At 34.3% G+C, this 19,246-nt stretch overlaps 2 protein-coding genes across 2 annotated transcripts; one reads left to right on the top strand and one right to left on the bottom strand.

Annotated features, from left to right (window-relative positions):
- The first annotated feature begins 7,645 nt into the window (after nucleotides 1-7,645).
- Nucleotides 7,646-13,956, top strand: LOC8284235 (polyadenylation and cleavage factor homolog 4). Its single transcript, XM_002518472.4, has 7 exons — nucleotides 7,646-8,252; nucleotides 8,445-8,546; nucleotides 8,628-8,885; nucleotides 9,850-10,689; nucleotides 11,133-12,065; nucleotides 12,173-12,721; nucleotides 13,207-13,956. The coding sequence occupies exons 1-7, from the start codon at nucleotides 7,908-7,910 to the stop codon at nucleotides 13,249-13,251; spliced, it is 3,072 nt and encodes a 1,023-aa protein (XP_002518518.1). The 5' UTR covers nucleotides 7,646-7,907; the 3' UTR covers nucleotides 13,252-13,956.
- A 2,070-nt stretch (nucleotides 13,957-16,026) lies between these two features.
- On the bottom strand, nucleotides 16,027-18,341 carry LOC8284236 (tryptophan synthase beta chain 1). Its single transcript, XM_002518473.4, has 5 exons — nucleotides 17,828-18,341; nucleotides 17,357-17,713; nucleotides 16,732-17,165; nucleotides 16,539-16,633; nucleotides 16,027-16,456 (listed from the first exon to the last, which is right to left on the bottom strand). Exons 1-5 carry the CDS (start codon nucleotides 18,152-18,154, stop codon nucleotides 16,278-16,280), a joined length of 1,392 nt encoding a protein of 463 aa, XP_002518519.1. The 5' UTR covers nucleotides 18,155-18,341; the 3' UTR covers nucleotides 16,027-16,277.
- Nucleotides 18,342-19,246: the final 905 nt, after the last annotated feature.

Below are 19,246 nucleotides of genomic sequence, written 5' to 3'. Positions count from 1 at the left end.
AAGCTCGTTAATTAATATAACTTCATGCTTAGAGATGATTTCTTACTAAACAATTGTTGTTTGGTTAATATAATAAGGATAACTAAAATTAAAATAAACAGATAATATTGCATGCGTTTGTATATATATATATTAGAGTTAATTTAATTGTGTATATGACGGATGATAAAATATTATTTTAAAAATTTTAATACAATTATATTTTTAAAGTTTGAATTCAAAATTTTAGTTAATTTAAAAAAAATTCTTTTATCATTTTATAAAAATTAGCAAGGAAGGGCGGTAATTTACAAGTTGAATTTTATATTTGTTTTTTAATATATTTGATTGATAAATTGGTAATTACTCAAATTCATTTTATATTTGGATGTTTCTGATATGAGAGATCATAGCAAAATTCAATTGTTATAAATGCTTGTTCATTCAATAAGTTTACTTAATTTTTCACATTTTATAAATGTATTTGTCTCCATGTGTAACCTAGCCGTGCGACTGCAGTAATTGAATTGAACCTGTCAAACTTGGTTTAAATTTCTCTAAAATTTTGGTCAGCTGTTTATTCTTCACCAACTATTACAAATTGATTGATGGAATTGTTGCCAAAGAAATTGCCAATTTCCACAGTGATATTTCCATGCACCTCCACTTCCCCGCAAAAGCATTTCCAACCGTCAATTTTCTGAGCAGAAAAAGACATTTACATTGTTTGAAATGCATATGTATATCTTGGGTCCAACTACCATCAATAATTCAAATAAATACAGATCTCAATATGATTTTCATGATATGAAGCAAAGCCACCCTGGCTAGCAAGGTTTAGATGTCTACAATACAAAAACATTTCATGTCTTTAGCCAATTGTAAATTCTGCACCGCTAATTTGCCTTTGCAGCAATTCCCAAAATTTAAGAATCTGAAAAGGGACAATCATTTTGAGTTCGTTGATTGATTATGGGTTTCAAAATATCCAAGTGACAGAGACATGCACCTGCTCTTGCTTTTGTTAGCAGCCGTTAAACCTTAATATCATGTCCAACTTGGTCTTTAGATGTGATTCCTATTGTTTCCCTTGTCCTTCCAGTTTGTATCCATGAAAATTATTAAGAAAAGAGAAAAAGAGTAAGAAAACCTTCTGAATTTTTTTATGTATCACCCTATACTTGATTGACCATTCCAGATTTAGCTGAAATGGTAAGGACTCTTGTCTTTAGAGGTAGAAGTTTAGGTTAAAAACTTTACTCCATATTCAATGTTATAGTGATATGAAGTGCGAGATGACTGATTTTGTTAGTCATTTGCTAATGATGTTAAAGAGGCCAAATGGGTTAAAGAGGGGCGTGTGACTTTTCAGGCATGGAAGCAAATACTAATTGTCTCTTAGAGATCTTAGGAGGGTGCAGATAATGAGCAACTTCTATGATTGTTTTAGTTTTTCACGACCTGATAAGGTGCTCCATACCTTCTCTTCCCTTCAATGGCCATTTTCTTTTGTTTACTTTTCTTGCTTGCATGAAGGGATACCTCTCATTTTCTAAACCTATTCCCGAAAAGATTCCACATAAACCATTGGTAATTGTATAGCTTATTGGGTTGGAACAATAAAAATTACTTTCAGCTGCGACAAAATGGAGATTTGGTTAATTGATGCAACTTTCTGCTTTCTTTCGGAAGATGAAAATGGAGAAATGGTTGCATCTGCCATGATCTCACAAATAGCAAACTGAACAATAATAACTTATCTTTTTCAGGCAGTAAACCCACACCGATAAAATCATTTAAATTGCTATCTTTTTACAAGAACAAGGTGAACGCAAAATAAGTACGTCATTAACACAATTCTATCAGAGCCGGTTGACATTTGACAATGATTTCACAACTTTGGAACCTTTTGGAATCCCGTGACCTTCTCTCGTAAAGCCCCCGGAATTCTTAGCGCAAAGCCGCAAATAATTGTCATCCTGTCACGGATCAATGCATTCTAAAGAAATGCTTCGTTGCCCATATTCTTTCTTGTTCCCGGAGAAATCGCCGATAAAATTGTCTTGAGATCATTCGAGAGACAAAGAGGCACTGGGTCCAAGATCTCATCATCTTTCTGGGAATCTGACAACATGACTATTCCCTAAATAACCATATCGCTTGCTATACGCTTTAGCAAAAAAAAAAAAAGGTTAACAAGCAACAAAATACTGGATATAATAACAACGTCCATAACATTATCTCAGTGAATACAATAGTTCAGAGTTGATGTGAGCATCGGAGCAAGTACAATATAGCTTCACAATCCCAATTTACCTGCCCAAGTTCCAACTCCAAATGAACTAAACTATGGAGCAGAGTAAATGGGCATGGAGTTTTTCTGCAGCAGAAACAACCCAGAAAAAGACATCAAAACAAGAGTAAAGATTTAGGACTTCGTGACAAAATGATCCAACAAAAACAAATTATAAAAGCATGCTTGACTCAAGAAAATGCAACTTGAAATTGTGAAGGCAGTAGCTAATACACCTGGAATTAGCTTTACAGGCAACCTTTTTCCGATATTTCACCATTGCAACAAACACTTATTCTTGCATTTTCGACTGAGGATGACTTACAAATGCCCTAGCCATTTTCTAGGGCACAGACACCGACACACGTGAAGGACTTGAAATGACTAGTTCCGAAAACTGCAACCTGACAACCATATCTGAACTGCTTGGATTTCCTCGAATTATTGCAGTCTCGTTAATATTCAATTTCTGGAGCATGGGAGACGAGATGCTCAGGCAAGGGAGCTCCGTCTATTTGCATTTAATAAGCCACAACTCCTCCAGGACTGGGGAAACCAGAAAATAGCTTCTGGATTGAGTTATCACGTGAAAAGCTAACATTTTCAAGAACCAAGACTTGAGAGTTGATAAACAGGCTGAAGTACACAGGGTATTTTTAGCCATAACACCGTCAGTGCTGCGGAAGTGCTTAACAGTTCCATATGACAGATATAAGTCTCGAGCATCACCTCCATAATCAGAATTTATGATTTTTTTTTTCCATTAACCACAATTTGACAATTATTCTCATCTTCTGAACTCTCAAATATGTGCAAGGTTTCAAGTGTTGGAATAAAAATGCAAACAGAGTTAAGATTCTCCCACTCGCATTCTTCCATAGTCAACTTTTTCAGAACAGGGCAAGCAGAAATCGCTCAAACATGTCTACTTTGAGCTCAGTTAATGATTCACTTGAAAAGAGGGAAGAAGGCAAAATATACAATAAAGGATCCAAAAGTCGAAGCTTTTAACACTTGATCTTTATGGTCCACTACAGTAGAAATCCAAGTATTGATGTGGGGGGCCTCTACACCTCTTCATGGGCCGGGCCTGGGCAGGCTCGGGCAGGGCCTGATCGGGTCTGATTTGATTTTGGACAAGCCCGAGCCCGCCCAGGCCCAAAATTTTTTGAAAAGCCTGGCCCGGCCAATTGTTAAACTCGTATAAAGAGGTCGGGTCGGACCTGACCCGGTTCTGCAATGTACAATAAGGTTGTTTAGGGTTTGATATTATTAACAACATGGAAATTATAAACAGGAATAATAGGTAGTTAAGTGGTTTATAATACTCAATTATAAGCTGAAGGTCACGGTTTGAGTCCTAGATATGACATTTCTTTTTTTTAACTAAATTAGACCTCGGGCCGGGCTTGGATTTTTATATAAATTCCAAGCCCGGCCCGAGGACTACGGGCTTTTTTCGGGTTCGGACCGGGCCGGGCTTGTACACAAAAATTGTTGTCCAAGACCGGCCCGAGGAGTGCGGGCCTAGGCGGGCCAGGTGGGTACCCTAGGCCCATGAACAGGTCTAGGGGCCTCAAATCCTACCTGACAAGAAATTGACAACTTGCGTAGGTTTGAGGAGTCCCGATGTGAAAGCACTCTATCCACAATGATGTAGATCAAAACTTAAGATTCCGATCTATATACCGATGTTCGAATGGGCTGATTATGGTATGAAACCTGCAAAAATAAAAGCTAGGTGAAGAGTCCTAGGCGTGGCAGCCCGGAAGACGTTAGTATTTAGCCAAAGGTTTGTGGAAAAGTGTTTAAAAGGTGCCAAATTATCTTACCTTGCTAGCGTCTTGCTTCTCGTATTTATAAGGTGGAATGTTGAGATTTTATTGCTTGATGGATAGTGTGTAGTGGTGCTCCAACAGTGGAGAGAGTGAGCTCTTATATTCAAGGAGAAAGTGGCAATCGTGGGTGCGACCAAGTGTGATATGCAGATTTGGTCATTCTGATGTAAGATTCAGAAGGATTGGTCCATATGCCTTCGGGCGAACTTTTTATGCCGAGTTGTATCACATTGAATCCATAAAAGGCTTCCGCTCACCATTATTAGGAAACATGTTTTCATAAAAATGAAGATTTGTGACAGACATCCATAAACGTTTTCATCTTTTGCTAATATGATAGTTTTGACAAGTCTTTTGTTCGAAGAAAGAAAAGGATGTGTACAAGAATTGATTCTGGCAGATCACCTATTTAAGTTCCATTAGGATCAATGTTCCTTTCCCAAATGACTTTCATCATTCCGACAACCCTCTTAATATTCTTTCTTGTGGCTTTACGCCTTGAAGAATTGACTGACTTCATTCTGACTTGCACACAAGACAAATTCACATAGCACAAGCAAACAAGGAAGTTATAATACACCTTAAGAATATCAACAAGGAGACACTGGATCCAACTTCCATTCATCTTGTTCACCAGCCAGGCATGTCCACGGAGATCCCTTATATCGGAAGAAAGGAAAAAGATGTCCATAAGAACTGATTCTGGTGGTAAATCTTCTACTCCAGTTCTTTTCCATGATATCAGATTTACAATGAATCATGGGGAGAGCAGTCGAAAAACTAATCCACATAGCAGAAGCCAAATGGCTAAGAATTGTTACGTTTACTCGTCTCTAATTATAGCTGTAATGGTGATGATCTTTAGCCTTTCATATCCTGATGAAAATTAGCTTATACCGATTCGATCCGAGATCTCTTATTGAATTGCTCATTGAATGAACATTCTCTATATTATGCCTTGATTTTTGTAATTTTTTAATTGTTCCAAAGTTTTATAAGTTGAATTAATCAAATTCAACTTTCTCGTTCTATGTCAGAGTATCCATTTGGAATGGATACACTTGACGATATGAATCATTTAAAAAATAAACGCATTCGTTGTGTAGCGGATCTATTGCAATGTCCAGTCTCAATGTCAACATAAAGTGCTATACAAACTCCGCGCTAAGAAGAAAAGCACGTCAACGCAAACTGACCTTTAACCAAACAACTAGCAAATCAATGCAAAAAAACAAGAAGCCAAAGGTACAATACCCAGAAACAAAACTAAGAATAAAGGTCATGAATTTTGAAGCAAGGAAACAATAAATTTTGTTCACAGTCTGACGTGGTCTCACCATTTAATTTCTTTAACCCAAACAAGAAGGTTCAAGAATCAATCCAGGAACAAGAAATTTAAGCTGATTTTTATCTTTAAGCATAGAATCAAGGACAATATCAAGTATTGCAAAATGTAAAAAAAAAAAAAGATCGAACACCTGCAACAAAAGAAAACTAAGAATATTTAAAAAATATTTGACATATGTGTTTAATTTTTTATATGCATAATTTTTATTTTGACATGTGAATCATTTTTGCCACATATAATTTTTAGAATTTTTTCTATTAATTTATCGATTAATAAGTTACATTTCTAATTAAATACGGACTCTAATCCTAATAAATAATATATTTATTATATTTTAATATTGTGTTAACTAATAAATAGTTTCTTAAATTTATTAAAAAAAATTAATTTTCTAATCAAATAATGATACTAATTCTATTCTAAAAAATAATATATTAATTATATTTTAATATTATATTAACTAATAAATAGTTTTCTAATAAGAATGATACTACTTTTATCATAAAAATAGCATATTAATTATATTTCAATATTATATTAACTATTAAATTAATTATTTAATTAGACAATTATTTTTAATTTTAGAAAATATCATCTTAAATTATTTTTTAATATTATATTTATTTATTATTTTTTAATTATATAATAAAATTTTAATTCTAATAGTAATATCAATTATAGTATTAAGTTATATAATACTAAAATAATTTCTATATTATTACATTAATTTAATTTTAAAATTTTAAAAATTAAGAATATTTAAAAATAATTAGTTTGCTATTATTTTTTAAAGTATTATAAATTAACATTAAATAATTTTTTTATTAAATTATATCTATCAACTTAATTTTATAATTGAAATGATAAAAATTATCATCCAATGCACGAGTAAACGACTAGTATATAAATTTTTTATTATATTAAAATCTTCTTATAAAGTTAACTGCTCTATTTAAAATTAATGTAGTTATATATAATTAATATATTTTATCAAATTAAGATATAATTTTACTTTTAATAGAAGCTAATTTTAAATATCTAATAAAATAATTAATTAACATTTTTTTACTTTATGTAATTCTCTTATATGAATATTTTACAGTAACATTATTAAAAATTAGATAATTTAATTTTAAATTATTATCACAAATTTTAATGAAAATATAATTTTTTTATTTTTTTAATCATGAATTTAAATTAAATTTCATTGAAATTAAAAATTTTATTTGAATTGGATAAAAGATTAGCATTAGACATTAAAATTAATTAATGCTAAAAATAAATAAATTTTATTTGATTTTAATAATAAATTAATCATAATAAATTTTACTAAATCTATATTTTAGAAATTATTGTACATCGTATCAGAACAATGTGCAATAGGAGTGATAAAAGATTTGATCAAATCAAAAAATCAATTCGAAACTAAAAAATCAAATTGATAAAATAGATAACTGAATTTATAGTTTTGGTTTTAATTTTATTTTTTTAGAATAAATTTTGATTTTCAATAATCTATATTATAAAACCAACTGTTCGATTAATTGTCTATATATATATAATTTTTTTAACATACGTGTAATTATTATATTTACTATAATTATTATTTATGTGTAATTTTCATATTTATTATATATTCAGTATTAATTATATAAATATAATTAATATAATAATTAATAAATTACTTTAATGTTAATTTAAATAGACATATTTAATATATTAATTGAAAAATCCTTATAAAAATATAATAAATAATAATAATAATATTATTATTATTTTATTAATTTATTGACTAATTATAAAAGATATATTAAAATATTAAAAAAAATTTAAACAATTTATGAAATATAATATAATAACGGTTCGGCCACCGTTAATTAAATTAATAAATTGTTAAAAATGGCTAACGGTTCACCCATCCTGTGTAGTATTAGGTAGTAACCCCAACATTAAGAGAAAACCTTCTGTCAGATTTTCCCCAAATTTTGTTCTTTTCTGAAGTTAAAGAAAGAATTGGAAGTTAAAAAGCCAGTCCCAGTCACACAGTCAGATTGGTGGACCTTCTTCTTTTGTTTTAAATCATGACCGTAGATTTAACATTCAGGTGTAGACAATGACACTTAAAGAATGATATAAGCGCGTTATATCAATTGCCACGTGGACATGGTGGTTAATCGGAAAACAAAAATCTATACATATCATATCATCCATCTCGATAACAGTCTGAGTCTCACGAGAAAAGTACCCACCGGTTCATAAAACTAAGAGAGGAAAAAAAATAAAAATAAATAAATAATAAAACGATTTGGGTATCGTCTCTCAGATTCGATGGGGGTGACAATTAAAAGCCCTAATTCAGTAATCACCCTCTCATGGTTCTTCTTCAAAACCCTAATTCACACTCATTACTGTTATTTATGTTACTGTTTTCTCTGTGTTTAAATTTAAAATGGATTCGGAGAAAATTCTTCAAAACCCTAGGTTGAATACTAACTCAATCAAGCCTATCATGCCAAGCAATGACCTCTCGCAGAAGCAACCACCGTCATTGCTTGACAGATTCAAGGTTTTATTAAAGCAAAAGGAAGAGCAAGCTAGGGTTTCTATGGAGGATGATGACGTGGCAGGGACATCAACTCTTAGCAGCGAGGAAATAGTGCAGCTTTATGAGCTCGTGCTTGATGAATTGACTTTCAATTCGAAGCCTATTATTACGGATTTGACGATTATCGCTGGCGAGCTCAGAGAGCACGGCGCTGGCATTGCTGACGCTATTTGTGCCCGTATTGTCGAGGTCCGTTGAGGACAAGTTTGCAGTTTTTGTACTCAATTTTAGCGCTTTGTCATTGGGGTTTTTGTATGTATAAAAGAAAAAAAATTGATACTTTAGAAATTCAAAGATTATAATTTTTCTTCTTTATTTTATGTTTGGTTGATAGATACATTCATATATAGTTGGATGTTTTAATTTGTTAACTTTTAACAGGTTCCAGTTGATCAAAAACTGCCTTCACTATATTTATTGGATAGCATTGTAAAGAACATAGGCCGTGATTATGTTAGGCATTTTTCTTCCCGTCTGCCTGAGGTGAGAAAATTAGTACACAATTGGCATTTCAATTTGTGTTATTTTAGTGAAATTGATTGCACTTTTATTCACTTCTGCTAGGTTTTCTGTGCTGCTTACAAACAAGTTCATCCTAACCTGCATACTTCAATGCGCCACCTCTTTAGAACATGGTCTACTGTGTTTCCTCCCTCTGTGCTTAGCAAGATTGAGAGTCAGTTGCAGTTTTCTTCACAAGCTAATAATAATAATCACTCCTCTGGCTTATCTTCCTTGAAGGCATCTGACTCTCCAAGGACAACAAATGTTATTCATGTTAATCCCAAATACGTGCGATTGGAACCTTCACCTTCGGAAAATGTAAGCTTCTCTATGAGATTGCTCTCTTATATGTGGTTTAGACTTAGACCACAAGCTTATGTTAGTGCCCTGCTGGTGAGATTATATGGTTAAATGTTTAGGATCCTTATAATTTTCTATGGGATTTTTGTACATTAATTCACATGCTGCATGTTGTAATTACAAATTTTCTGGACTATTACCACCTGTTTGAGTTTCAGACAACCTTGCTATACTGGAGGTTGTGGATTATTCTGGTGCTATGTGTCAATTTGGCATTTCTGATAACGTTTAAGCCATCCGAGTGGCAGTAGCCTGTCACAGATGCCTGTAAAAGATCTGCATAAACAAATGAAAACCATACTTGTAAAAGCTTACGATGGGCCAAATATCTGGAGTTTCTTTTTGCATATTATATGGACGATCCAATCGGCAAGGACCAAAGGCCTCTAATTCTGCGAATTGCACCAATTCCAATTTTAACTTATTAGCTACTTGTTTCAGAGCTTTAATTTAAGCTGCAGATCTCCGGAAACAGAAATACCCATATTAATAGTGGGCCTGATTTAGCATTGGATAAATTTGTGGATAAGAATATTTTTCTATCTGTAATGGAAATTACATTAGTGAGAATAGGACGATTTGAAATAGCAATACTGTATCCAGTTTCTCCAAAATATCAAGTGTAGTTCTGGTGCCCTCAAATTATAAGTGTACAATGTGATTAAATCCAATTTTTTCTTCTCATATGCTTTCATATCAGAACAGCCAATTCTATAGTTGTATGTAGCTTTTTTGATACATTTGCCTTCCCTGGTTTGGGCAGAAGGTGGGTCTTGGCTCTTGTTTTGTTGATGGATTGCTATATAGAGTAGCAAAGATGCTTAGAAAGATATATTTGACACTAATATGTGCAGTGAGAATGTTTTTAATTGAGTATGCATAAATGGCAGACATCTAAAATGCTAAAATTGATCATTTGCAGAGTGCTCAGCATGTAAGAGGAGCTTCTTCAACTCTAAAAGTGCATGGTCACAAACCTTACATTGGATGTGATGAGTTTGATTCTGATCATGTAGAGGTCACACCCTCAAAGGTTGGAGCCCAAAGATTAAACACAATGGGAAATACTGGTCCTTCATCTTTTGTACACGGGCCTAATAGGCTACATCCACCTTCAAGTTCCAGGCTTACAAGACGCCTGTCACCTTCAAGAATTGGAGCTGAGAGGCCTTTGCCTTCAGAAGTTGATGACTTCATGGCAGGAAATTCTCCTCGAAGGTTTCTTGAGGGGGCTTCTCCATCTCATCCTGTTTTAGATTGTGGACCTCTTAGATCCATGGGCAGAGATGAAGAGACAAATGAATGGAGAAGGAAACACTATTCTGATGATAACCATAAGAAATTTGAAGCCTCTATTGCGTATAATCTTTCTAATGGACATGAACATCAAGGGCCCAGAGCTTTAATAGATGCCTATGGAGAAGACAAAAGGAAAAGAATTCCAAATAGCAAACATTTGCAAATTGAACGCTTAGATGTAGATGGCACAGCCAATAAAGTGGGTCCAAGATCATGGCAAAATACTGAAGAGGAGGAATTCGACTGGGAAGATATGAGTCCTACTTTAATAGATCGCAGCAGGAGCAATGGTTTGTTATTATCTGTTCCACCTTTTGGAGGGGCTGGGGCTAGACCTGGCTTTGGAACAAGAGCTGCTTCCCGATTGGACTCTGATCTTAGGAGCAAACAATCTGGTCAGGCTCAGCTGCCACTGGTAGATGACTCCTCTAATATCACTGATGATACAATGTCACTTCTGGGTGTAAGCTTCCTCAACATGTTTCTGTCACTCTCTCTGATAAGCATTTTATTTGTTGATATTAAATGATGCTATTCTTATAGGCAAAATTGTTGTTAAACTGTTTGGAGGGCTTTCTACTACCATAAGATGGTCATTATTTGTCTAAGCTCAAAGGAAGGGGTAGTAGAAGTCTGATAATACCTTTACTGTGAAAAAACAGTACCTCCCTGATTCATCTACAGCATGGTTCTGTTGTCCATGCTGTTAGAGGATGCATAACTTTGTTTTTCATTTCTCATATGTATAGTTGATCATCATTTCCACTGTAAACCCTTTTTTATTGCCATCTTCTTGGATTAGAAAAGGGTCTTTTATTTCTCAAGTTAGTAGCGTGGTATTTATTTGCTAGATACCAACTTCAACCTTTAGTCTTATACACAAAAGTATTTACTTGTTTGCTGCAGCCTGGTCGTGGATCTGGAGGTAAGTTATCTGGATTCCAAACTGATAGAAATCAGACTATGGGTTCTCGCTATCCTCGAGAAGCTTGGAAGTCGCCACATCACTTTTCTCAGTCAGCAGATCTGATCAATGCCAAAGGAAGAAATAGGGATTTACAGATGCCCTTTTCTGGAAGTGGTATATCCTCTTCAGGAAGTGAGATTTTGGCTTCTCTTGTTGACCAACTTCCAGATGCTGATGCTCAAATTATCAGGCCTCCAACTCTTCCATCAAGAATGAGCTCTAGTACTGCACTATCATCAACAGGAGTATGGCCACTTGTAAATGTGCATAAATCTCACCAACCTCCTTTGCGCCCTATTTTCCCACCACAGATGCAGAGTAGAAGTCTGCTTGATCCTAGAAATGCTAGTAATACTGCTGTAAATCAGGGTTTTCAGAAGTCTTCCTTTTTGTCTGAGCAACAGTTGAATGGTCTTGAAAGCAAAGAACACAGTTTGACAAAGCAGCCACTATTACCAAGTCAACATGCTGCCATGAATCAGCAAAACCAGGGTCAAGTTAATCCTTTTCAGCCACAGCGAGAAAACTTTCCACCATCTGTGGCTTCGTTGCCACCTCACCCGTTGGCACCAACTTTTGATCATAGATATGTTACGCAAGCGCATGGTTCTGCCATGAGTAGGATTCATTCGAATCTTGTGTCTTCTATGCCGTTGCCTTTACCAGTAAACAACATCCCAAACACCATGCATTTACAGGTAGGGGTCCGGCCACCTCTACCTCCAGGTCCTCCTCCTGCTTCGCATATGATACCCATCCCTCAGAATGCTGGTCCAGTTGCCTCTAACCAACCAGCGGGCGGTGCTTTTTCAGGTCTGATTAATTCTCTGGTGGCTCAAGGTTTGATATCATTAAAGCAAACACCTGTACAGGTACTTACTTGAATGGCATCTCTCTCTCTCTCTCTCTCTCTCTCTCTCTCTCACTGTGAATAGATGCATTATAAGTTTGCATCTCAACCATGTGGCACAATTTGTAGGATTCTGTGGGGCTCGAGTTCAATGCTGACCTTCTTAAGGTGCGGCATGAGTCTGCAATTAGCGCCTTGTATGCTGATCTCCCTCGGCAGTGCACAACATGTGGCCTTAGATTTAAGTGTCAAGAAGATCATAGCAGTCACATGGATTGGCATGTTACTAGGAACCGAATGTCTAAGAACCGTAAACAGAAACCTTCTCGCAAGTGGTTTGTTAGTGCAACTATGTGGCTCAGAGGGGCTGAGGCATTGGGAACTGATGCAGTTCCTGGTTTTTTACCTACTGAGGCTGTTGTGGAGAAGAAGGATGATGAAGAGATGGCTGTTCCTGCTGATGAAGAGCAGAATGCATGCGCATTATGTGGAGAGCCTTTTGATGATTTTTACAGTGATGAAACTGAGGAATGGATGTATAAAGGGGCTGTCTATCTGAATGCACCCAGTGGGTCAACAGCGAGCATGGATAGGTCCCAGTTGGGCCCTATAGTACATGCTAAATGCAGGTCAGAGTCTAGTGTGGCTCCACCTGAAGATATTAGATCTAATGAAGGGGTATGCATTTCTGATCAATATCTTTATGCTTTTATTTTAGAGATTTAGTTATGATTTCTTGTCATCTAGATGCAACTGTTTATTTAATCCATACATTAGAAAGCATCTCGATGATTTTTGGCATGTAGAGCAACAGGACATATGAATTCAGATGCACACCCTCACGATGCTCACCTGCATGCCTTGTAGATGCAGACATTTTGCTTGTCAATATAGGTGTTGTTTTTTAGCTTTAGAAAACTCATTAATGAATCTTAAAGCATGCATATGGTTTGTTGCTCGAGATAGGGTTTAGTTGAGTTAGACATGTTTCAATATTATGCGTTCATTTTATAGGTGTGCAGCCATGTTGACATATGCCTAAGTTGAATTTCTACTCGAAGAACTATCTATGTCCACAGTTCTTTGCTTTTCATTTGTGGCTTTTCTGGTACAAACTGAGATATAGTTTCTCTACTTCTGACATATTTTCTACTTGTCTGCAGCCTGACACTGAAGAGGCTAGTCAGAGAAAACGAATGCGGAGTTAAGTATATTAGATCAGCTTCCGAGTCTTCTGTAACTTAGTATGAGTTTAATCATATTGGTTGTATGCTCTGCTTATTTTTATATTAGTGATCAATCTCGCAATACTTTGGCTTTATGCTAGAAACATGTACATGTATAGTTTGCATCTGTACCATGCATTCTTGCAGCAAAGGTTACAAAATTCTCTTCTGTGATACTGCTTTTGCTGTCAAAACATCTCAAGGAATATTCAGGACTTTTTTTCACTTCGAAAACCAGAAGAAAATATTTTTATCAGTAGATATTAGGTTCTTAAATATGAAAAAGGAAAAATAAAAAAAAAAGGAGAAACTTGATATGGTGAACTTAGCTCTGATGCAATATTTACTCCTTGGAGGAGTTTCTGCGATATGTGTTGCTGCCTGTTTTGTGCAGGATTATAATGAGCGGTCTAGCTTCCACAAGCGGATTCTGTTTTGAGGATTCATGCTTCAGTTCTCATCTAAATTGATAATTTTGCGGCAGCAAAAGCGCAATTGAGAACCTTTTCCCTTTTGAACATTTTTGTGGTTTTTCCTTGGCTCAGTGATGTAACAATTTAAGTTTGTTGATGAAGTTTCTTGGATGTGCACAATTATTGTTTTTTATTTAATTCTGAGTAGCTCGACTTGTTAGTCGTAACTCATGTAGTTACTTGTTTCCATGATTGAGTGAGTTCTTTTTACTTTTTTCCTTTCCAGTCCAATTTGACCTTTGACATGCTATAGAGATATGTACTGAACTTTCCTGCATGATATTGAGAGTGCAGTAAATGAAAATTGGTGGTCTTTGGCCCTCCAGACGCTTGTAAGGTTTTTAATTCGATAATGTCTTCTTAACTGCTCCATTTGGTAAATGCCTATGTCAGAGTTAACTGAGGTAGAGATGGTCTTAAAGGTGCTTCTGATTGTAAGGATTCAAACATTCTGTTGAGAATTACGAACAGCCAAAATTCTAATTGACACGAGATAATATGGCATCTTATGTTTTGAATTATTCTTTGTACGCTGACGTCTTACAGGGCAAAGGAATTTCTGCTGTAATCAACAACACCTTTTCCAGACTATGAAAATCTGACTTAACACGTGGTGAAAGTTGAAATGAGAGAATGAGCGCTGGGAAAATCTTGATTGTAAAATTCAGGTTTGATGCCATTATTAGCAGACAAGAAGCTTCAAGTAATATAGAATGAAAAATATAGAGGGATGTACATGCACAATAGGTAGAAGATCACCTGTGGATAGATGGAGATATAGATTTAGAAACTTGATTCATCCATCTAGTTTGATATTTCAACATCTTTGGTTCAGATTCTTTTGTTCTTTAATTTCGATTTGATTTAGAAACTTTAGTGTTTCTGTGTTAATTAATATTATGGATTCTTTCATAAATATCTTTAAAAAGTTAAAAATATCATTTTTACTGAAAAACATTTTCCTTTCATAAATACTGTAACGGTGGTTAATTTAGGATCAAAAATATTTAACACTAAAATATTTTCTTAATCCTTTTTAAGTACGAAATTCTTTTATTAAAAATAAAAGAGTTAATGTTTAATCTCTTATAGTGAATCATTGTTATTTTCCCTTTTATGCTGGCTAAAAATAAAGAATTAGATCACACATAACAGAAGTTTTCCTTTTATGTGAATTTATATGAATTTTTAATGAGGTTATTTAGTGAACAAATAATGTGTGAAACCTATTCATGAAAGAGCTGGGATAATATAAAAAAAAAATATTAATTAGATTAATTATATTATTATTTTAAAATAAAGAACTATTGTTCAATTAGAAAATAAAGTTATTATTTGATCGTTAAAGATAAAGTTAACATTGTGTGTGATTTTTTAATCGTTAAAATAAATCTAAAAAGAAAAAATAGCTTTTCTATGGGTGTATTTGAAATTGACGTTGGGTGTTAAAAAATTGATTTAATTTTTTTTATTTAATATTATTAATTTACTTTAATTTTTTAAATTATTATTTTCAAACCTTCTTTTAGAAAAAAATCTCAGTTCATTTTATTTTTGTAGAATAATTTATAAAATTAAAAAAATAATATAAAACAAAAATTGAGGTTGAAAACATTTTTTCTTTATTTTGGGGTATCTGGAAAAAAGAAATTTCCGACCTTACATCGTATATCTGCTGGCCCACTCGGTCGTACGAGATTAATTAAGCGAGTTTGGCAAGAAATTCTGCTTAGGCAATAAGTGTAGTCCATTTCATATGGTTGATAAAAGGACAATGTTTGTTTCAAGAGATTGTGGCCAAAATTTACTGATTGGATGAAAACGACTGATTCTAAGATAAGAATCTTTCACAAAAAACTACCACATGTCAAACTATGGAGTTTCAGATTCAAATTTTTTTGCGGAAAGTGTTAGAGTAACGCGGAATTCTCCAGAATACTTTGGACTGGTGTAACAAAACTCACGTGACACACAGCTCTGCCGACAAAATGGCTGATTTTAATTTCCATCAAATTTATATAAAAAGACTTAATTTTAAAATTTTAATTAGATTAGAACAGATTTCTATTATATTATTTATACATTATTAAATATTTTAGAATTAATAAATATAAATAAATTATCTATCAGTTTTATACACTTAAATAAGAATTTTCTGAAAAATATATAAATGCAAATATCACATTTGTCACGTTTCTTATTTCCCATGGTGACATGGATAAATATAATGAACATAAGGACAATTTAATCAAATAAAATCAGGCGACAGGATGGACCCAGAAACTTAAAGAGATTCCTTTGGAGTTTATAGTGTATAGTTATCTTCATCCGTACATCCACCTTTCATATCGATGGAAAAATATCTCTTCTGCGTGATTGTTTCAATCATTATGAGCAGATATCATAATTAGCATAAGTAAAATGGGTAAGACATAAAATATAGGCACATCGTCTTAGGCCCAGTTATTTTAATTTCCGCATAATACCAATTATATGTATAAATAAATAATAATAATAATTACTGGGTACGCCTATTTATGAGTCTTGCTTGTAGTTTAAGACTGTGGCAGCATCTTTATCCCCACGACCGCTACAGCTGACAATGACTTTGGTGCCATTGGATAAATTAGGACAAAGTTTCTCCAGAAATGCGAGTGCATGAGAAGCCTCCAAAGCTGGAATTATACCTTCCAATTTACACAGCCTCTGGTATGCTGCAAGCAAGACAAGCCATTTTACATCAGTCTGTATAATTCCTTTTTACAATTGGCATGCATTCATCTTTTCAGTATATACCATTTATAGCTTCTTCGTCGGTAGCAGAATAAAATTCCGCACGTTCTATTTCTTTAAGGAAGCTCAATTCTGGACTAACTCCTGGATATTCCAACCTATAACATGACAATCAGTCAACTAATTAGTAACACTACGATAATAGGAAATAAAAAACTGGTGCCCGGTTGTGAATTCCCTTGGTACAAATACTTACCCCACGCCAATAGAATATGGACCTATAATTTGACCTTCCTCATCTTGCAACAAATAACTCATAGCTCCATGATACACACCCACTTCTCCTTTAGCTAAAGTTGCTGCGTGTTTCCCACTGTTTAAACCAAATCCAGCAGCCTCAACACCTATCAATCTCACATCTTCATCTCCTATGAATTCGTTGAACAACCCTAATGCATTTGACCCACTCCCTACACATGCTACCAGTACATCTGGCTTCCCACCCCATTTCTCCATTGCTTGCCTTCTTGTTTCCTTTCCTATTACAGACTGAAACTCCCGGACCATGCTTGGACTTGGATGAGGACCCACTACAGTCCCTGCCAAGTAGTAGCTCGTCTGTAAATTCCCTACCCATTCTCTTATTGCTTCTGAGCTTGCATCCTTAAAATTTCCTGCCACTGCTTTAACCTAAAAGACAATTAACCAATTAATCAACTATAATGAAAACTGGAAAAGAGTCTTAACCATACTGGAAAAGAAATTGACTTCATTTTGAGAAAATTAAGAAATAAAACCTTTTCTTAATAGCACGAGATTAAAGTATATGAAATCTGAAGTACCCATGAAAGGAATCCATAAAATCTGAAGTAAAGAGATACCTCAGCGCCCAAAAGTTTCATCAGGAGTACGTTTGAGGATTGCCTTTCCATATCCGAAGTACCCATGAAAACAGTACACTGCAAAGAAAGCTTAGCACATGCAGCAGCAGTCGCAACGCCATGTTGACCGGCACCAGTGGCCGCCACAACAGTTTCCATGCCCATACGTTTGGCAATCATCGCCTGAGCAATTGCGTTGTTCAATTTATGAGCTCCTGTATGGTTAAGATCTTCTCTCTTCAAGTAAATTTCAGGTCCTTCTCCTTTTTCATTCTTGTAGTGATTCGTGAGCCTCTCTGCGTAATACAGCGGAGTCTCCCTCCCCACGTAGTCTCTTAGTGCTGTCGCAAGCTCCTCCTACATGCATGCATGCGTTACATAAAACTTTTTATATGGAAGCACTTTAAAGTAAAAGAAATATTTAACCCATGCAAAGTTGAAGATAGCTTTATTATGGTTTATTTAACAAACCTGAAATTCAGGGTCTTTTAAAACAGAATTGAATACAGCTTCAAGATCCCTCAAGCACGTAATGAGAGTCTCAGGCACGAACTTGCCTCCAAACCTCCCAAATTTTCCGGGGCTGGGTAGTGGTAAATTATTTGGAACTAGGATCTTTATCTTTGGCTTTACAACATCCAATTTACTGGAGTTGGGATTTTCACTTGTTAAAGTTTTAGCACAAACTACACGGATATTTGCAGTTCTTCTCTGAGCTGCCACATAACGAACAGCTGACCGTAAATTTTGCAGTTTACCATTAAAGAAAGAGGTTTGGATACTGCAACTTATATCCATAAAGGTACAATTTGTGTGTGTGTATGACTGTATAAACAGATCACAGATAATTAAGAGAAGGTTTATTTGTGTGTATAATGTTATGATAGATCTTGTTGAGACATTGGATGTGCTTTTATATATAGGATTCAAAAGTTAAAGCCCTTCCTGTTTATCAAGTTTCATAGGAAAGTGGAGAAACAATAAGCACGTTTCTTAAAGAAAGTTATCGGACACAGGAATAGTAGTGGTGGCTGATGTATCTGCTTTACTTGCTGCCATTTTGATTAAGAAATTTCATAGAATTTTATAGTACAAAACACATGTTTGTATTACGTGTTATTTTTTTATTGATTGCGGTTGCAATTGCAATTAGCCTGGGTACATCTAATATAATCCCAATTTGTTCTAAGAAAGGTTATTTTATTAGTTATTATTATTATTATTATTATTAAAAATAAAAATAAAAGTATTCGGTGACGTATTGACCACCCTTGTAGAAAGAAAAAAATATATTAAATAAACTTGATTCATATATTACAATCAATAAAAAAATGACACTTATTTATGAGTATTTTATATTTTGATATTAGATATTTTATTATATAAAATTAATTAATATATATTAAGCATTTACCGAGTTTATTATATGGAAGGTAACCTACATTAAATAAAGACAAAAGATTGTGCCCGTGACCGGAACTGTGACTAGAAAACGATATGTGGATTCTAAAAGCTGGAGCATAGTTTGGCCAGCTATGAAGCATAGTTGTGTTGTGTGGAGAAGAATGCATGTGCCCCATTACTGAAGTGGACCAGAGGCTGGCATTACAGTGACATGTTAGGATGACATGGAAATAAAGGGAGGGGATTACCCCTTGTTCGTGATTTTGAATAAAAATAAAATTTTGGATTTATGGGAAATTAAGAATTTTATTAAACCAAGTTAAGTTGAACTTATGGGAAATTGTTAAAAAGGGTTCAGTGAATGATATGATTAAAAGCAGCAATAAAAGGCTTGGTTTTGAAGGTCACTTTTTGGGACGAGTTGCAATTCCTCGTGCCAATTTCTGACTAGGCCTGCATAAGTTTGGTCCGTTTTTTAAAATATAT

This window comes from Ricinus communis, chromosome 5, assembly GCF_019578655.1.
Source record: "Ricinus communis isolate WT05 ecotype wild-type chromosome 5, ASM1957865v1, whole genome shotgun sequence".
NCBI lineage: Eukaryota > Viridiplantae > Streptophyta > Magnoliopsida > Malpighiales > Euphorbiaceae > Ricinus > Ricinus communis.
Note: the sequence above shows the minus strand (reverse complement) of the source record. Positions and strands in the feature narration are given on the sequence as shown.